This window comes from Artibeus jamaicensis, unplaced genomic scaffold, assembly GCF_021234435.1.
Source record: "Artibeus jamaicensis isolate MK-2021 breed Jamaican fruit bat unplaced genomic scaffold, CSHL_Jam_final scaffold_286, whole genome shotgun sequence".
NCBI lineage: Eukaryota > Metazoa > Chordata > Mammalia > Chiroptera > Phyllostomidae > Artibeus > Artibeus jamaicensis.
The window spans coordinates 6,746,582-6,763,102 of record NW_026522034.1 but is presented as its reverse complement, the minus strand read 5'-3'; the positions used below and the strand labels follow the sequence as shown (position 1 = coordinate 6,763,102).

General features: G+C 40.8%; 1 protein-coding gene across 9 annotated transcripts in view; it reads left to right on the top strand.

Annotated features, from left to right (window-relative positions):
- Positions 1 to 16,521, top strand: part of LRRC49 (leucine rich repeat containing 49) — a 162,999-nt gene that overhangs the window by 101,954 nt on the left and 44,524 nt on the right. For all 9 annotated transcript variants that reach the window (XM_053656873.1, XM_053656872.1, XM_037137277.2 and 6 more), the window contains 3 exons: positions 134 to 281; positions 12,034 to 12,117; positions 16,161 to 16,327. In XM_053656873.1, coding sequence (XP_053512848.1) covers positions 134 to 281; positions 12,034 to 12,117; positions 16,161 to 16,327 — 399 coding nt within the window. The remainder of the gene's footprint in view (positions 1 to 133; positions 282 to 12,033; positions 12,118 to 16,160; positions 16,328 to 16,521) is intronic.

Below are 16,521 nucleotides of genomic sequence, written 5' to 3'. Positions count from 1 at the left end.
AGGGGGAACTGAGTGGAGAGTATGTGAGAACTGTACTATCATCTATTTTTCTGTAAATCTAAACTGTTCTGTTAAACAAATCAAAGTGCAATTTGAAGGTCTCGAAATAACCCAGTGTTTTCTGTCTCTGCAGTTTTGAGAGTGTCTGCTGCCTCGCTGACTCGACGTCTCTCTCAGACATCACTTTTGATGGCAATCCTATAGCTCAAGAGTCATGGTACAAACACACCGTCCTTCAGAACATGCAGCAGCTGCGCCAGCTGGATATGAAGAGAGTCACGGTGAGAACGCTGCCAAGGGGCTCGCTAGGCTTCCGTCCTGACTGGGAACTTGGGGTGTGTCTGCTCTGCTTGATAGTGAGCTAGGGATTATCATAAATGTCATTACGGTATATTTCGTGATTATAATTATAGATTATTTTACCACTCTTGAATTTCACTGAATAGGGCTCTTTAAATTCCTAACCTTCTATTTAAATTAATCACCGTGCTTGTATTTTTATTCTTGCTTAATACCTAACTAATAATTTACTTTGGAATGGGTAAGAATTGCGTTGATAATGGCTAAGAACGTGGATCCTGGAGCCAGAATGCTTATGTCTGAATCCTGGCTTGACTATTTTCTAAGTCATGTGACCGTTAGCAGTTTACTTAACCTTTCTATACCTCATTTTCTCAAAGTGAAATGGGGATCGTGATTGTATTATGTCTTAGGGTTGTTGTCAAGGTGGAATGAAGTACTAAACCTTAGACCACGACTCTGCTGATTTTGATATGAATTCTGAGTGATCAGCTGGGTTTATTCAGGTGCCCGTAACTCACGGCCGGTACCCCGCTTCACAATGTGTGCGGTTGGCATCTCTCCCTCCGCAACGTAGTAGGCAGCTAAGGGGGCTAGCAGGTAGTCAAATCTTGGTTCAGTCCCGAATTCCAGGGGCCTGGTAGGGCTCTGCCTCTCCCTTTGCTCCTGCTCAGGGGCACAGCTCTTTGACCTCTCCACTCGCTCAGACCTGTGCCATCAGCACTGCTCATCCTTCTCCCCGGGCCTCCGTGCCTTTCTCAGGTGAGCACCTCGGGTACTTCTCATTGCTCTTGCTTGAGGTGAGTGGGGTAAGAGATGAAGCTAACCTGTTTATATAAATAGTACGCACTTGTATATTGTTTCTTACAGTGAATTTATGTCATACTTGTCTACCCAACTAGTGCCCTAATGGGAGAAGCCATTTTTCGTTCTCCTCACCTAACACTTGCAGATGTTCTGTGCACTTTTCTTCTGTCTCATCGGTGTTGACAGTGTAGTATGTTCAACAGAGACTTGTTAGTTGAGTGAGATTTATCTACTTTTATGCCTTTATAAAGGAGAATAAAACTGTGCATGGTCACTGTCCTTTGTGCAGTTGATGGAGTGTGTTTGCCTGGTAAGGAAATGAGGGCAAACCCCCGTGGGCAGGGAGCGGGGCCCACTGTCCCTGCTGAGTGCAGAGGAGTGTCCCTCACATCTGTCCTCCACTGTTTTCGACACTTGAAAAAGCTCCTCAATGGCAGCCATCTCAGTGTTACAGAAAAGTCGTACATTCGGTATGAAGAGCTTTTATCTTGAACCATTTGAGAGTGAGCTGCCCACTCAGTTTCCTAACAACCCTGAACACTTTAGTGTATATTTTATATAAGTAAAGACATCATCCTGTACAAACACAATATAACCAGTGAAATCAGGAAATGAATACTGAGTAATTACTGGTGTTGAATTCTCATACCACATTCAGTTTTACCAATCACATCAAGGATAATTTGTATAGCAAAATGATCCAATTTCAAATTATACATTTGTGGGGCCTAATAAAATATTAATACTTTTTTTCCACCTTTTAAGTTCTTCTTACTGAGCTAAAAACCAAATTAAAAAGATACAGATTAATAGAAGAAAATCAAAGTTTAATATACATGCATGAGGAATTCACATAGGCATGATAATTCCATGAAAATCCCAAAGACAGACAATATTGGGGACACAAGGTATTTTTGGACAAAGGAGAAGGTGAGGATATGGGGTATCAGATTTCAGAAATGAGAATGGGCAATTTATACTCGTGCGTAATTTGGAAAAGAGCAGAACACACTCGGCAGAGAAGTCCTTGCGAGGTGACTCGGAGACGGCAGGGTGTGGAGTGTCCGCCTGGCTGAAGCCTCTTGTTTCCAGCACTGAACTCAAGTTAGGCAAAGGCGACATCCTCAGGTCTCCTTCCTGAAGCAGGTTTCCCTGTCTGAGGGTCAGTGGTTCTTCCTGAGTCTTTTGTTTCTTAATAAACAGCTTAAACTCAATATTCAAAAAAGCAGCCTCTCGGTGGCAGAATCCTGGGCCCTCCGTCTTGTGTACAGGTGCGTTTTGTTGCCACATCTCTGTTGCCGCCATTTTGCGGGCACAGCCCCTCAGTTTTCCTTAACCTGCCTGACTCTGGTGTTTAGGAAGATTATACATCAGTTATTTCGTGGAACGACCTCAATCTAGGGTTTTTTTGATGTTTCCATGAGGTTAATTTTTAGCTATAGATCTTTGGTATAAATGTCACAGAAGTGATTTTGCATCTTCTTACTGTATCTGATGGTCAAGTGATGTGTAATCTATATTTATCCCTTTATTGATGTTGTTCAGTTAAGATGGTGTCTGCCAGGGCTCTCCATGTGAAGGTCCTGCTTTCTCTTTGTAATCCCCTTCCTCAGAAGAATTTCAATTTATTCATTTGTTCACGTTGGAGTTGTTGCCTGTGGAAATGAGGCTCTTCCATGGGATCACAGGAAAGTATTCCAAGGACCCACCCACGGGAGGCTGTGATGTGGCAAGGAGTGTCCAGGTGAAGATCGGCCCCCCTTGGTTTCCAGTGTCCCATGTCCATCTGTTCTGCCATGGAAAGAGTCCAGCTGTGTCCTCAGCAAGGCTAAAACAAAGGCCAGTGTCCAGAGAGTCTGTTCCATATTAAAGCTTAGTCCTCCGGAGCCCAGGCGGTCTGCTGTGGGCCCCAGGGCTGCTAGACCCACATGGTTCTGTGTTGCCGGGTGAGGGAGGAGCACACGAACAAATGGGTCTGGTCACTGAGTGAGAGAGAGAGAGAGAGAGAGAGAGAGAGAGAGAGAGAGAGAGCTTCTCTGTCCCCCTGGGGTTATAACCAGGAGCTTTTTCAAAGTAACCAATCAACTTCCCAAAAGCTTCCCAAAAGCTTTTGCAGGCTTTTGACGTGTCCACACCCCCGTTAGACTGACAGGCCTCTGTGCTGCCTCCCTCTGCCTGCCCCCAGCAACCGCAGGCAGACAGTGCTCCCGGGGGACTGCCTGTGCTCCAGGGACTCAGGTCCTCGGTGGCAGTCCCCTGGACTGTGTGAGTGTGAAGGCTAAAACTTCATGGCTGAGCAAGCAGGCTTATGCTCCTTAGTTTATTAAAGTCAGTCTCTAATTCCATTTGTGCTTTGTCTTCTTAATTTCTAGTTAACTACTTACAGTAACAGTATGGACCATCATATTTAGTTTCACTTTTTGTTTATAACTTTTTAGCAATTTTAGTGTGCAACAATATACCTTTTTATAGACTTTCTGTAACTGGATTGGCAAAAAAGTTATATTGGAACACGGTTATGTTCATCCATTTATGTATTATCTACGCCTGTTTTGATACTACATTAGTAGAATTGAGTTGTTGCTCAAGAAACTATATGGCTACAAGCATAAAATATTTTCCTTCTTGCTAGAAAAGTTTGTCGACTGATACCTGTTCTATATTTTTCTGTTTAAAACACTATCTCAATTAAATATGTAATTTACCCCATAAACCTTCTAGCTAGAGATTGCACAAATATTTAGTGAACTTCTATGAACTAGGGTTGTGATTCCCAAACTGTGTGCCAAAGATGTTGTCGTGAGCTCACAGGGGCACTGTGGAACACTTTCTATTTTTAAGGGAAATGCAGTCATATTTGGTATCTGTGAGATATTAAAAAAGTTCTAGTTCATTTCAACATTAGATCACACTGTATTTCTCTCTCTGGCATCATATCTTTGCAAAGCTGAGTTTTTAGTGGTTATTGTGATAAAAACAAAAACCATGCCAATCAGTGTGGACCAGGAAACGATGGTGGCAGTGACCAGTTGTTAAACTCAGCAGCCAGTCAGTTACTAACAAAAGATAAGGGAGCCAGGCATGTAATTAAACTGGATTAACTAAGAGTTACAGCTTCATGGACACCCCAGGGGACAGCCACATCCACCATCAAAGGGACTTAATCCTGGAGCAGGCAGGATTTCAGTTCTCCCCAAGGAAACACCAGTCTGTCCCCATAGACTAATGGGGGGTGAGGGCGGGGAGAATCAGCAAGGGAAAAAATTCCTCTGCTGGGGCATGTGCCGTAGAAGCCAGGTGGTGACCGTAAAGGGAGGAGTCTAGCCTGGGACAATCTGGGGAAAACACTGGACAGGATGAGGTCTCGGAACCCAGAAGATCCAGGAGAGGGACTGGATAGGAGGAGGGTCCAGCACAAGCTCACAAAGGATTAGGAAGATTGGTTATTTTGAATGAAAGCCCCCTCTCCCTAAGCCCAAGGTACTATAGTCAAAGACCAACAAAGGCCCAGGCGTGTTCTCTTTCAGCAGCAGCCACATGGGCCTGGGTGATGCAGCTCTGGGTGAAGAGGGCTGGACGGGAACAGAGACCGAGCTGGACTGCTGGACCCTTGGATGATAGGCTAATGCCACGGCAGCTCTGGGTCCTGGTCCTCCTCCTGGGCTCGGGAGGCTGGACGCGTGCAATGAGACAGAGCTGAGCCACACGGCCCTGGATGAGGCAGTGCAGCAGCCTCTGCGGGGGCATCGCTGCCCTATGCACCCTTCCATTAAGTGTTGCCGCGGTTGTTCAAACTCTCCTATGCGTGAGCCCCCGAAATTCTTTTGGAAACCCATTTCCAGACTGGTCCAGCAGACCCACTTTGGTCCCAGTCCACATCCAACAACACAATCTAATCACAGTGTGTGAGGAGTGTGTAATGCCCACAGGCACACATGTGCCATTGGTGAGTAATTGGGGTTATTTAGAAGTGGCATATTTTTTCTTTCAATTTGTATGTATTGTATTTTTTAAATGGTTACTGAGTTGCAGGAACATGAATATTTATTAAGTCATTTCTTAACTACAATAAACAGAGCTGTAGCACATTTCTTTTGACCTAGAAGTACTGTGGAAAAATTCCCGAGACATTCATTCTTGTCACATTGAATTGAAAAGTTTTATACTAGGGTCTGTGTTAGATACTCGAGATGATAAGATCAGGATTTTAATTACAGCGTAGTGCAGAGGCAGTCACACAGCCTGATTATAACTCAGAATGACTAAGTGGATAAGATAGATTAATTGATAGATATGTGTGTGTGTACACACACTCACACACATAGCCCAGTCATATCAAAGAGCAAAGCACTCCTATGTCTACTGGAGAAACAGGCCAAGTCCCAAAGGAGAAAATACTTGAGTCTTGAAGAATGGCGAAGAAGGAAGGATGTACCTGTAAAGAGTGGTCCAGGGAGAGAGAAGGTGTACAAAATGCGAAGGGGTGCCGAGGGAATATGGCAACGGATAGCAGTTCAGCATGGCCGAGCAGCGAGTGTGCATAAGGGGACTAGCAGGAAAAGGGAGTTTGACAGGCAAGGGCTAGGCCATGAAAGGCACTGCATGTCATGATAAAGAGGCCGGATTTTTGTCATGAACATAATAAGAAGCCCTTGAAAAGTTTAAGGCAGTTTAACTGGAATTGCCTATGAGAAAGATTGTCTCTCTGTGTAGCAGTCCAGGGGATGAACTGGAGAGGAAGGGATGGGCATGAGGGCAGAGGCAGGGCCATTAGTCAGATCAGGGTAAGAGTTTCTAGGGCCCGAGCCAGAGGGATGGCAAGAGATAGTGTGGTGCTAAGAGAGAATAGGAGTTGCTGGCTTCAATACCTGTTTAGCTTTTTTTATCTCTGTTAAGAAAAATGTATTTTAGTCTGTAAAGTGTAGAAATAAATATTAACAAGGTAAAAGTGAAGCTAGAATAGGTGAATCAGTAAGTTCGAATTCAGACCCATCCAGATCAGGGACTGGCATACTTCTGTAAAAGGGCCTGATTGTGGTGAGTATTTTAGGCTTCGGGAGCTATCCAGGCTCCATTGAAAACTACTCAGCTCTGACACTGTGGCGTGAAAGCAGGTGGGTACGATTCCTAAATGGATGAGCACGGCTGTGTTCCAGTGAAACTCTGTTTACAAAAGCAGGTGGCAGACCGGATTTGGCCGTGGGCTGATCTAGAGCCCTGAGTAAACAGCAAGTGAGTTGCTAAACCACTGGAAGCTATTTCTGGGAGGCAGTGCTGAATAATAGAGTAGCCGAAAGGTGGGCGATCTGCTCTGTCACAGGAAGAAAGAGTGTGAGTTCCACAAATTGTGACAATAAACTTAGTATCGATTATGAAAGAAACCTGAATTAGATTATCAAAAGATAGGTTGTGAGTATTTAAGGAACTGATCACTAGGAGGCAGCATGAGTTCACTAAAAACAATTCACACCAGTGATTTTTCCACATCGGATATTATAAATGGCCCCTTTCAGAAGAGAGCAATAGATAGTGTTTGGGTACTTAAGCAAAGTATTTGATGAAGTCTTTTGTGAGATTGCTTCAAGTAAATTCAGTGACAACACGGCTAATTGGATTTGTGGTTTAGATCAAATGGATCAGATCAACCTGCTGATGCCGGAACTGATTGATGGCGGCCGCAGAGGAGCCTGTGCCAGTGTGCCGGGAGGCTTTTCCCGGGGCCCCTTCTATTCCACATTTTTGTTCAATGACTAGATGACAATATTTACTTTATTCTGATAAAGTACGTGGATGACAGAAACCGGAGAAGATGGAGATCCTGATATATTGGTTGATCAAATTGGATTCTAAAAGTAGCTCACTGATCTAGAACAGGTTTAGCAAACTGGAGGCTGTGAGCCAAATCTATCTGCAGCCTGTGTTTGTATGGCTTTCAAGTGAAGAATGGTTTTTATATTTTAAAGCATTGTATTTAAAAAGAAAAGAAAAACAGAATATGCAGTAGAGATCTTATGTGGTTCAGAAAGCCTCAAATATTCATTATCTAGCCCTTACAGAAAAAGTTTGCTAACCTCTAGTCTAGTAAAATAAATAGAATTTAGCAAGATAAAAAATAGATAAATTAAACATTCTGAACTTGACTCCACAACATCAAGTAAAACAGTTCTCACCCCAAATGCAGAGAGATGAGAAAGAAAACTAGCCTTGGAATTGATATGTTCAAATTGAGTTGTGAGATGTGATTATTAGAAGTTAACATGGTTTGAAAAAGAATTCATTTATAGAAATAGAGGATCCAGAAACAATGGAGACAATAGTCTTTAATGATGAGACAAACTGGAGTTTTCCAGAAAACCTGGCATGATTTATTGACAAAGGAAAAATAAGAACGGTAGTACAGGTCTTTAGATATTTTCATGACCGTCCAGTAAGAGAAAAGACATTTTGAAAGGCTGACACAAGGACCATTGTATAGAAAATTCTGGGAGGCAGAATTTTCTCCTTTTTATTTCTAAGGCAGTATTTTGTGAATGTAGGTAGTATGTCCACAATTCTGAAACAGATACAATGTCTAAAGTTTTCACGTGAAACCCACATTTAGTTGGCTTAATATGAACTGATTTATAATTTGCTCTCTAAAAGGTGGAATAGCCTATCTGAAACAGAAATGATGATGTGGTCACTGTTACTAATGCTTACCAATGCATTCTGATTCTCGTCCTCTTTTTCGCATGTGGAAAGATGGTATTTCCTTTCCTCTTGCAGTTAGGTGTGTTCATGCAATTTGCTTTTGCCAGTGAAATGTGAGCAGAAGTTATGTATATAATTTCCAGGCGGAAGCATTTAAAAACCAGTGTGTGATTCCCATGCCTTTCTTCCTTGGTCACTGCGGAACATGTGATGGGTTGAAGATGCCATCAGATCACGACACATGGGAACACTGAGCCATGGCGTGCAGGGCAGGTGTAGTGCCCTCTGCGTGACCAGGAAGTGAACTTTCCATAATGTAAGCTGGTGTGAGTTGTGAAGCTGTTGTAACAGCATAACCTAGCCCATCCTGGCTTCGCCCCTCGGTAGTTAACGGCTGATTTCCCTGGGCCAGTGGCAGTTGGGCAACAGGGCAGCCAGTGTTCCTGCACTCTGCCGTGAACTGTGACCCCAGGAAAATCATTTTTTCTCTGTAACACAAGATTGTTTGAATGAAAAATATGGACCATCTTCTCTAGACAAAAACTGTGATGTTAAAGTCTGTTTTAACACTTGACATAGTCAAAGAAAACAATGTATTTTCTGTCTGTTCTATTATTTTTAACTCTGGTTAAAAGCCCACAGTACCATTGACTTTTTTAATTCCACACAAATTGCTGCTTGTATTAGGATCATTTTGTTTAGTTTGGAACAAAACTTCTCATATAATATATGCATTGTTTTAAGGCCTTAATAATCTGCTAACAGATAACCCAAGTTATCAAAACACCTATTAAATCACTACACTTCTTAATTAATTTGAAATCATTCCTGTAATAGGTCTTCATGACAACCGAAGTATGGAAAAGTTTGATTTTTTTTTTTGGTACCAACTACATCTCTTTCATTTGCTATATAAAGGATATGGCTTTTATCCCAGAAATTGAACTATTAACATGAAGATGCCAGAATTTCTGTTTTCTACTCTTACCAACAGATTTATAGCTTATCTTTAAAATTAGAGGTATATTCTTGTTTCTAAGTTTAGTTACTCTATAATTATTTGGGCTGAAATACAGTCATCAGATATATAAATTCCTTAAAACACTCAGTATTTGAATTGATGTGGCATGCATCCAGTTTTCCTAGGCTGGGCTTTCCTTTTAAAGTCCTACTGCCTTCAATAGAAGCTGGAATTCTTTTAGAAAATCCGATGGAATCACCTCTTCAGTATGTGCAGTGCGTGCTCCATACAGCCTCCAGGACTGTTTGGAGTTGGCTCCTGCAGTAACCGGCCTGTCTCTGGTTCACATTTTGTAGATGGGTCAACAATTGAACATCAGTATAATTTGCTTTTTAAAAAGTTTGTTCTGAAACAGATTATACTTAATAGGTAGCAAATCAGTATTTACTAAACAGAAGAATTTAATTATTAGTCCAGCTACTTTGTGAAGCTAGGAATAAAGGTTCTGAATTTTTTATTTAGTTTATTGTTTCTCATTACCTCTAGCCAGCCTCACATTAAGAAAAACTAATTCCATATTGTAAAAGACCTTTAAATTCACCAAAAATCGCATTAAATTTCTGTTCCCTTTTAAACAACTAAATCCTATGGCATATCACTACTGAATTTTAACCTCAACTTTTTCATCTCTCTAAAATCAGTAAAATACATTTAGATATGCCCTTATTATAAAAGAGACAACAAATTCCGTTCCTTTTTTTAAAGATTTTATTTATTTATCTTTAGAGGGGAAGGGAAGGAGAGAGGGAGAGAAACATCAATGTATGGTTGCCTTTTGTGCGTCCCCTGCTGGGATCTGGCCTGCAGGGAACCGGCCTGCAACCCCGGAATGTGCCCTAACTGGGAATGGAACCACGATTGTCTGGTTTGCAGGCCCACGCTCAGTCCACTGAGCTACACCAGCCAGGGCACACAAATTCCGTTTCTTGTAAGACATGGCTGCTGGTCCTGATTCTGGTTTTGTAGCCATGTGACCTTGTGTAAATGCTAAACTTCTCAGAGCATCCATCTTCCTATTCCTGAGATCGGAGACTGTCGGTGGGTGTATTTCTAGCTCCCTTTTTAACTCTGTAATAGTTTCTCTGTGTGCATGTTCCATATATTTCTTTAGTCTAGGTCTGTCTTTGTCTTCAGAAACATTTATAATGGCTATCCTCTAGAATACATTTGACCTTCTTTTATTCTAGTATAACAGATGATCACAGATGTACTGGTCAAGATAGGACACATTATGCTGCAGTAATGACTTCTCTAACCTCAGTGGAGTAAAGTACTGAAGTTTACTTCAGGTTCATGCCAGTCTGCCCATAGGACACAGCCTGGGCCCCTCTCTGCGTGTCGTCCTTATTCCAGGACCAAGGCCTTTCAAGTGCCCGCCATCAGGAACTTCGCAGAGTCCGTGGCAGAGGCCAGAGAGAGAACAGCTGTGTCATACATTGTGTTTGAAAGCTTCCACCTAGGAGTTAACACATGTCACTTTTGTTCATGTGGCATTGGCCGAAGCAAGTCAGTGACCACACCTGGCTTCAAGAGGGCACAAAGTACTGTCTTACAATGTGGCCTGGATGTGGGGAGATAGCTCTTATGACTATTTATTATGTTTTAAATAAAATGATGACTTCTGGTGAGGAGTATTAGTACTACCTTTATGGAGGGAAATTTGTAAGCATATCAAAAGCCCTGGAAATATGTCTATCATTTTATTTAGCAGTTCCAGTTGTAGGTAACTAATGAACAAATTTATAAATATGTATATACAATAATTCACTCCTTAAATATATAATTATTAAATATCTACTGTGTGCTTGGAGTTGACATGGTCTGTACCTTTAGGGAACATTTTGGGGTAGGAGAGGGAAGTAGTGTCAAGTGGAACCGGCTAAACGTTGTCAAAGGGAAGTACAGGGAGCTTCGAAAGCTCGTGGGAAACCTTCCTCTGACCCACTGTTCAGTCATTTGATTTTCTCTTCAGCGGTATAAAGTCTGCTCTGCAAACCACCACCCCCACTGAATTTTTCATTTCAGTTTTTGTAAATGTTTATTCTTAAAAGAGTTCTCCTTCAAGTGTGTTGAATTACTTTTTATAGTTTCCTATCTGAAGATATTTTCAAGTTTGTCTTTTATGATGAAATTTTTCTCTCAAATTGTGACATAATTTCGAGTGCCTACAAATTTTTTGATAATAAAAATTAAAGGCTACATGGTTATCATTTACTCTGCTAAAATTTGACAGTCAGGGGGAAAGCATGATCAAAACTGTGTATACAGATTGCAACTTTTAAAAATTTGTTCATAGTCAATATTTTAATATTATTTAGTTTCTTTCTCCTCATTATCCTCATTTAGCCTTACATAAGAATAACTATATTCCATACAGAAATGATAAGATTTGAGTAAGGGTGTTCAGATTAGGACTGATTTTTAAAATTTTCTAAATTGTCAGCACTGGCTGGTGTGGCTCGGTGGATTGAGCGCTGGCCAAAGGGTCCCCAGTTTGTTCCCAGTCAGGGCACATGCCTGGGTTGCCGGCCAGGTCCTCAGTTGAGGGGCACTCGGCAGGCAGTCAGTCACACATCGATGTTTCTCTCCCTCCCTCTCTTCCTCCCTTCCCCTCTGTCTCAAAATAAATAAAGTCTTAAAAAAATTTTTTTTCTAAACCATCTATAATGTTATTTCACAGATTTTAGAATTTAAGAAATTAGACTGGCCAAATCAATTTAAAAACAAACTAATGATATTACTAGAGAATTATGAATTTCAACAAAGAGGTTTTAAAAGGCTTTCAGCTTTCACTCTTGTTTTATCATTTAAAAACTCTAATTTTAAATCATAAATCAGAATCATTCGAGTGTTATTTTGCTCCTTCTGATCGTCACTGTAGAAAGTTTAAGCCTTTCTGTGCGGCACTGTTGTGCTCGGTGTAGAGAAAACTCACACACACCTGCTTCTCTCTTTCTTCTCCTCTTCTCCCTTTTTCTCTCTCTTGTGTTAGCTAGATTTATCTCACCTCCAGAGGTAGGGGTAGAGTTAAGAATGTAGATTGTGTACAATTCGGAGGAAAGAAGAAAATAAAGAACATGCTAATGTTTTTTTGAGGGCATAGTTTCTACTGGCTAAGTAACATGTCTCTCACAAAGAAAACCAGGTGTGTAGAACCAAAGATACTTAGCATAAGAAAAGGTTAAATACTTAATTCTCTTTAAAAATTTTTTTAGGAAGAAGAAAGGCGTATGGCATCTGTTGTAGCAAAAAAGGAGGAAGAGAAGAAGCGGGAAAGTCATAAGCAATCCTTGCTTAAGGTATTCACTCCCCTGAGGGTCCGCTTGCATGTGTGAGCCCGCCCTCACCTTCACCGAAGCTGGCCAGTCCGCTGGAGCAGTGCTCTCCGCCTCTGAGGCTTTCGTTCTTGTCAATAGAACTGTTTTTATAAACACCCCTAAAACTTTGATAAGTTTACAACCTATAAAGAAACTTATACTTCTGAAATACAATATAATGCACATCACAAAACACATGCAAAAGCGATTTTAAAAGGAAGATAAATAAATATAACAGAAGTTGTCATCTGTTCCCACACAAGTGCATCAACTGTATTTCTTCATGGCATTTAAAGTTCTGAATGTGAAAACTTTCCGTTGGCTTTTCTGACGCAGAGGCAGTAAAAGTTTTAGGGATTTATGGGTTGAAATTTGTGATAAACTGGTTTTAAGTGACTTAGCATATCAGATATTTTTCCTTAAATGTTTTATTTTAAAATATTTTACATTAATATCACAATGTATAGTAAAGATAACTCAAAGCTTATATCTTGTGCTTCATGCTGTGTTCTGACACTGAGTATATCACCCTGATGATCATACTCATTCTTGTCTTATGTAGGTGCTTTTCTTTTTAAGATTAAAATTAAAATGGTGTTTGGAATTCAAGAAATGACTAGTAGGGATACAAGGTTGTATATATAATGGACATGAGGAACCAGGAAACTCAGTGGGGTGCCGGAATGTTGCATGTCTTGACAGGACGATGGATTACACAGGGATATGCACTTGACCAAAGAGTACACGTTAATCTGTGTGTTTCACTCTGAAGACTACTCTTAAATTAACGAAGAAGAGCACCTTGGCCCCAAGCCCTCTCAGCTCAGGCTACTACTTCAAACGTAGTTGGAACCATTCATTACTCAGGGCGCTACAGTTTTCTCGCCTGCTGACTCCTCCCCCCCTTTTTTCCCCCCATTCCATTCATTAGGTGTGTCTAAGCCCCAGCTTGGCATCTCTACCTTTTGATGACTTAGCCAATACGATTTCAGTTTTCCCAGTAATGGCATATCTCTAAGGGTTGGCCCAAAACATACCAGCATATAGGAAATCTAGTTGTAGGCAGATATTTAACAATTTATAGGAACAAGATTTACCACTGCCAGACAGTAGCGAGGCAGACCTCCCTACTGATTCACTTAGAGTGGTATTTCTTACCACACTGATGCTGCTGTCAGGTGCATAAGTGAGTGAATGAACACATGAACAGAAAATACATAAATAAATAAGTAGAGTAAAGCTCTTAGACCTAAAGAACACTTGTGTGAGCTCTGGAGTCTGGAAAGGAAGAATAAGAAAAGAAACTCGGTACATGGTTCAGCTCTGAGCTGCTGTGAGTAGAGCCTACTACAGGCAACAGATTGCACGTGACTCAGTTTTGAGCTGAAACTTTCTCGTCGTCTACCCGATTCAGCTGCTTATTACCGTGAGCAGTTTTGAAAATGTGCCATTGCAATTTTCAGCACTCCTGTTTTTTAAGTGTTTGGAAATTTTTTATGAAAACTGCAAAAATAGTGAATGCTTCTCTTGCAGTCACTAAATAGGACTTTTTAATTATGAGTGTAACTTAGTTTTTAAAATTCTTAATAAGACAGAAAGAGTGGGAAGTCAGAAGACCCGGGTTCTACCCCAAGCTCGGATTGGGAATCCTGACCCCAGAGACCCTTGGTGTCTGCTGCGGACTATCTCCCGTGGCAGCACATGTGGGTCACTGAGAAGATGGGTGTCTGGTTGTGGGGAGACAGGGGGAGCATGCAGACGTATCTCTTGCCTGGTTGCCTTTTATCTGCCTCCCTTCCAAACTTGGGAATGAATGGAAGTGAGAGTCGTGGCATACACACTGGTGTGGTGTTGCTTTTGGCTCTGCAAGTGGCAGAGCTGAAGTTTGGCGTCCTCTGAAATAATTGTTACTCTGACACAGAATTGGTAATGTGTTGCCATGTGGCTTTGGAAACATGATTGAAACTGATATGCCGGGTGCATCTATGATAATTGAGCATCAAATTTTCTTTTGGGTACCTTTACTCCTTTTGCTTTGCATAATTCCTATCTTTTGCTTGTTTCCTGCTCCACAGATGTCTAGAGCCCTGTGTGGCCCCTGGCAGCCAGTGATTCCCCCCGATCCCAGGCTGCACTCCTGTTTTAAAATACGTCTTCCCTATTCCTGGGGCCAGCTTTAAAAAAGTCATTCTGTTAGTCAGCCTGCTGTGTGTCTGACTTTAATATCCCATGTAAAAGGTGCTTAACTGTGGGGTGGGTGTTGGAAAGTGTTCACAGCTTCAGAGCACCTTGGTATAAGTTTAACATACTCAGTGGTGTGAAGGTATTTTGCATCTTTTTTCTAAGCACTGCTGTATCTGCCTCATTAAGGATATTTCTTTCTGCCAACCTCTAGTCAGCCAGAAGGCCAAGTGCATGGAGCCAGCATGATGGCCGTCCTTCATTAACTCACTGTCCTTGCCTCTTTCAAAGTGGCCTTGGTAATAAATAAAAATAATGGCATTGCTTAGGTTAAGAATTGGATTGTCACAGTCTTCTGCAAATAACTAAAATAGAATTTTCTAAGGCAAGGTGCCTTTTTATTACAGATTTGGGGAAAACTACAGTAAAATAGCAGATCTCTACTTGCTTTAGCTAAGGAGGACATACATAAAGTGTCAAAAAGTCTCAGAAGTATATACATATCAAGTATAACCCGTTTAACTATATAGACAAGTTTGAAATACCAAGCAATAGAAAAAATGCTAAAAACATCTCTAAAAGCAGAAATAGAACTTCTTATAAGTTTAATTACTTTTGTCATTGCTTTTTATTCCTTTCAGTGCCATTTCTATATGCTAAAAGTTTAGACAACCAGCTAATAGGCAAAGAATAGGAACTAAAAATAATTGTTTACACGTATATATGCACTGAGCAGATGGGCCGAGTGTCCTCCTAACATCCCCAGGGCTCCCGAGGGAGCAGGCGAGGAGGGTTGCTGACTTTTCAGTGAATGATTGTGCTCTTAGTGAAGAGGAAAGGAAAAATGTCTATTTTCGGCCTCTGCTCTTATTGACAGAACATATAATATTAACTTTTGATAATGTAGAATAGATTAAAATAGAATAGTGATTATTTCTCCCAATCCATTCATATATAAGTCAACTACGAACATTTCAACCTGGCATAGTTTTTTTGGTAGTCTAGATCTGCTTTTTCAACAGATTCCTGTGAGGGAATGGAGCCCCAGTACCCTAATCTCTGCTTCTAAAAGCGAGGTCGGTTAGCAACATCTGGGGGTTTGTTGGAAGTGCAGATTTGGGGGCCCTGCCTGAAACACGCTAAATCAGAATGGGGCGAGAACAAGCAATCAGTGTTCTGAGCTCTCCATGTGGTTTGAGGTACTCTGAAGTTTGAGAACCACTCCCCTAAGGCATCCATTGCATGTAATGAACTAAATTATTTTATATTTATCTAGGATGGTACTAGTTACCTAGAAACATTTCAACCTATTACAATTTTTTAGTAGTCTATATATAATTATTAATTTTAAGACATTGTAATTTATACTATGAAGCTTGGAACATTAATCAGTCCCTTTCCTTCTCTCCTCCTGGCCCAGATTATTTCATCATGTTAGTCTTAATTATTGGATAGGAAAATTAAAATATTAATCATTTTTTCTTTCTATGTTTAAACACAAAGACATGTAAATTTCTTTCAAATTAAATTTTCAGATAACACTTAACTATATAAATTTCTCTTAACTTCCAGGTAGTGAATTTTCAACTCTCCAGTGGGGAGTAATCATTGTTTGTATATATATATTTTTTTCTTTAAGGTTGATAGACCATTATTAAGATGTTGGAATGCAGAAGGGAAGTAAAGGCCAGTTATATTTTGTTTTGGAATACAAATTTGTGGCTACTTTTAAGGAATAGACTCCTTTTTAAAGTGTGACTACAGTAATACAAACAATATGCTGTTCGGATACTCTCCTGCTACAAAAACTCCCTATGACCTTGTTACAATAAACTTTTTCACAGGAGAAGAAAAGGTTAACAATTAACAACATAGCCCGGCAGTGGGACTTGCAACAGCATCGAGTCACAGATAACGCTACAAGTCAAGACAGACAAGATGCTGACTCGCCTTCTCAGGACCCCTGTCAGATGGATAGAAGCACCATCTCTGCATTTCCAGAGGAAACAGGGTAGGCAATGGTATTCTTCCCAGATCCTAGTCTTTGGAGAACTGAATTTGAAGCAGAGATGGGAAACCATCTCACATATAATTATTTAACAATAGTGTTTCTAGGAAAACCTACTGAAATGAGAAGTTTAAATTTAAAAGTTCAGGTGAAATTGACAAAATAAACTGATGCCTAGTTTTAAGATCGTTCAGTGG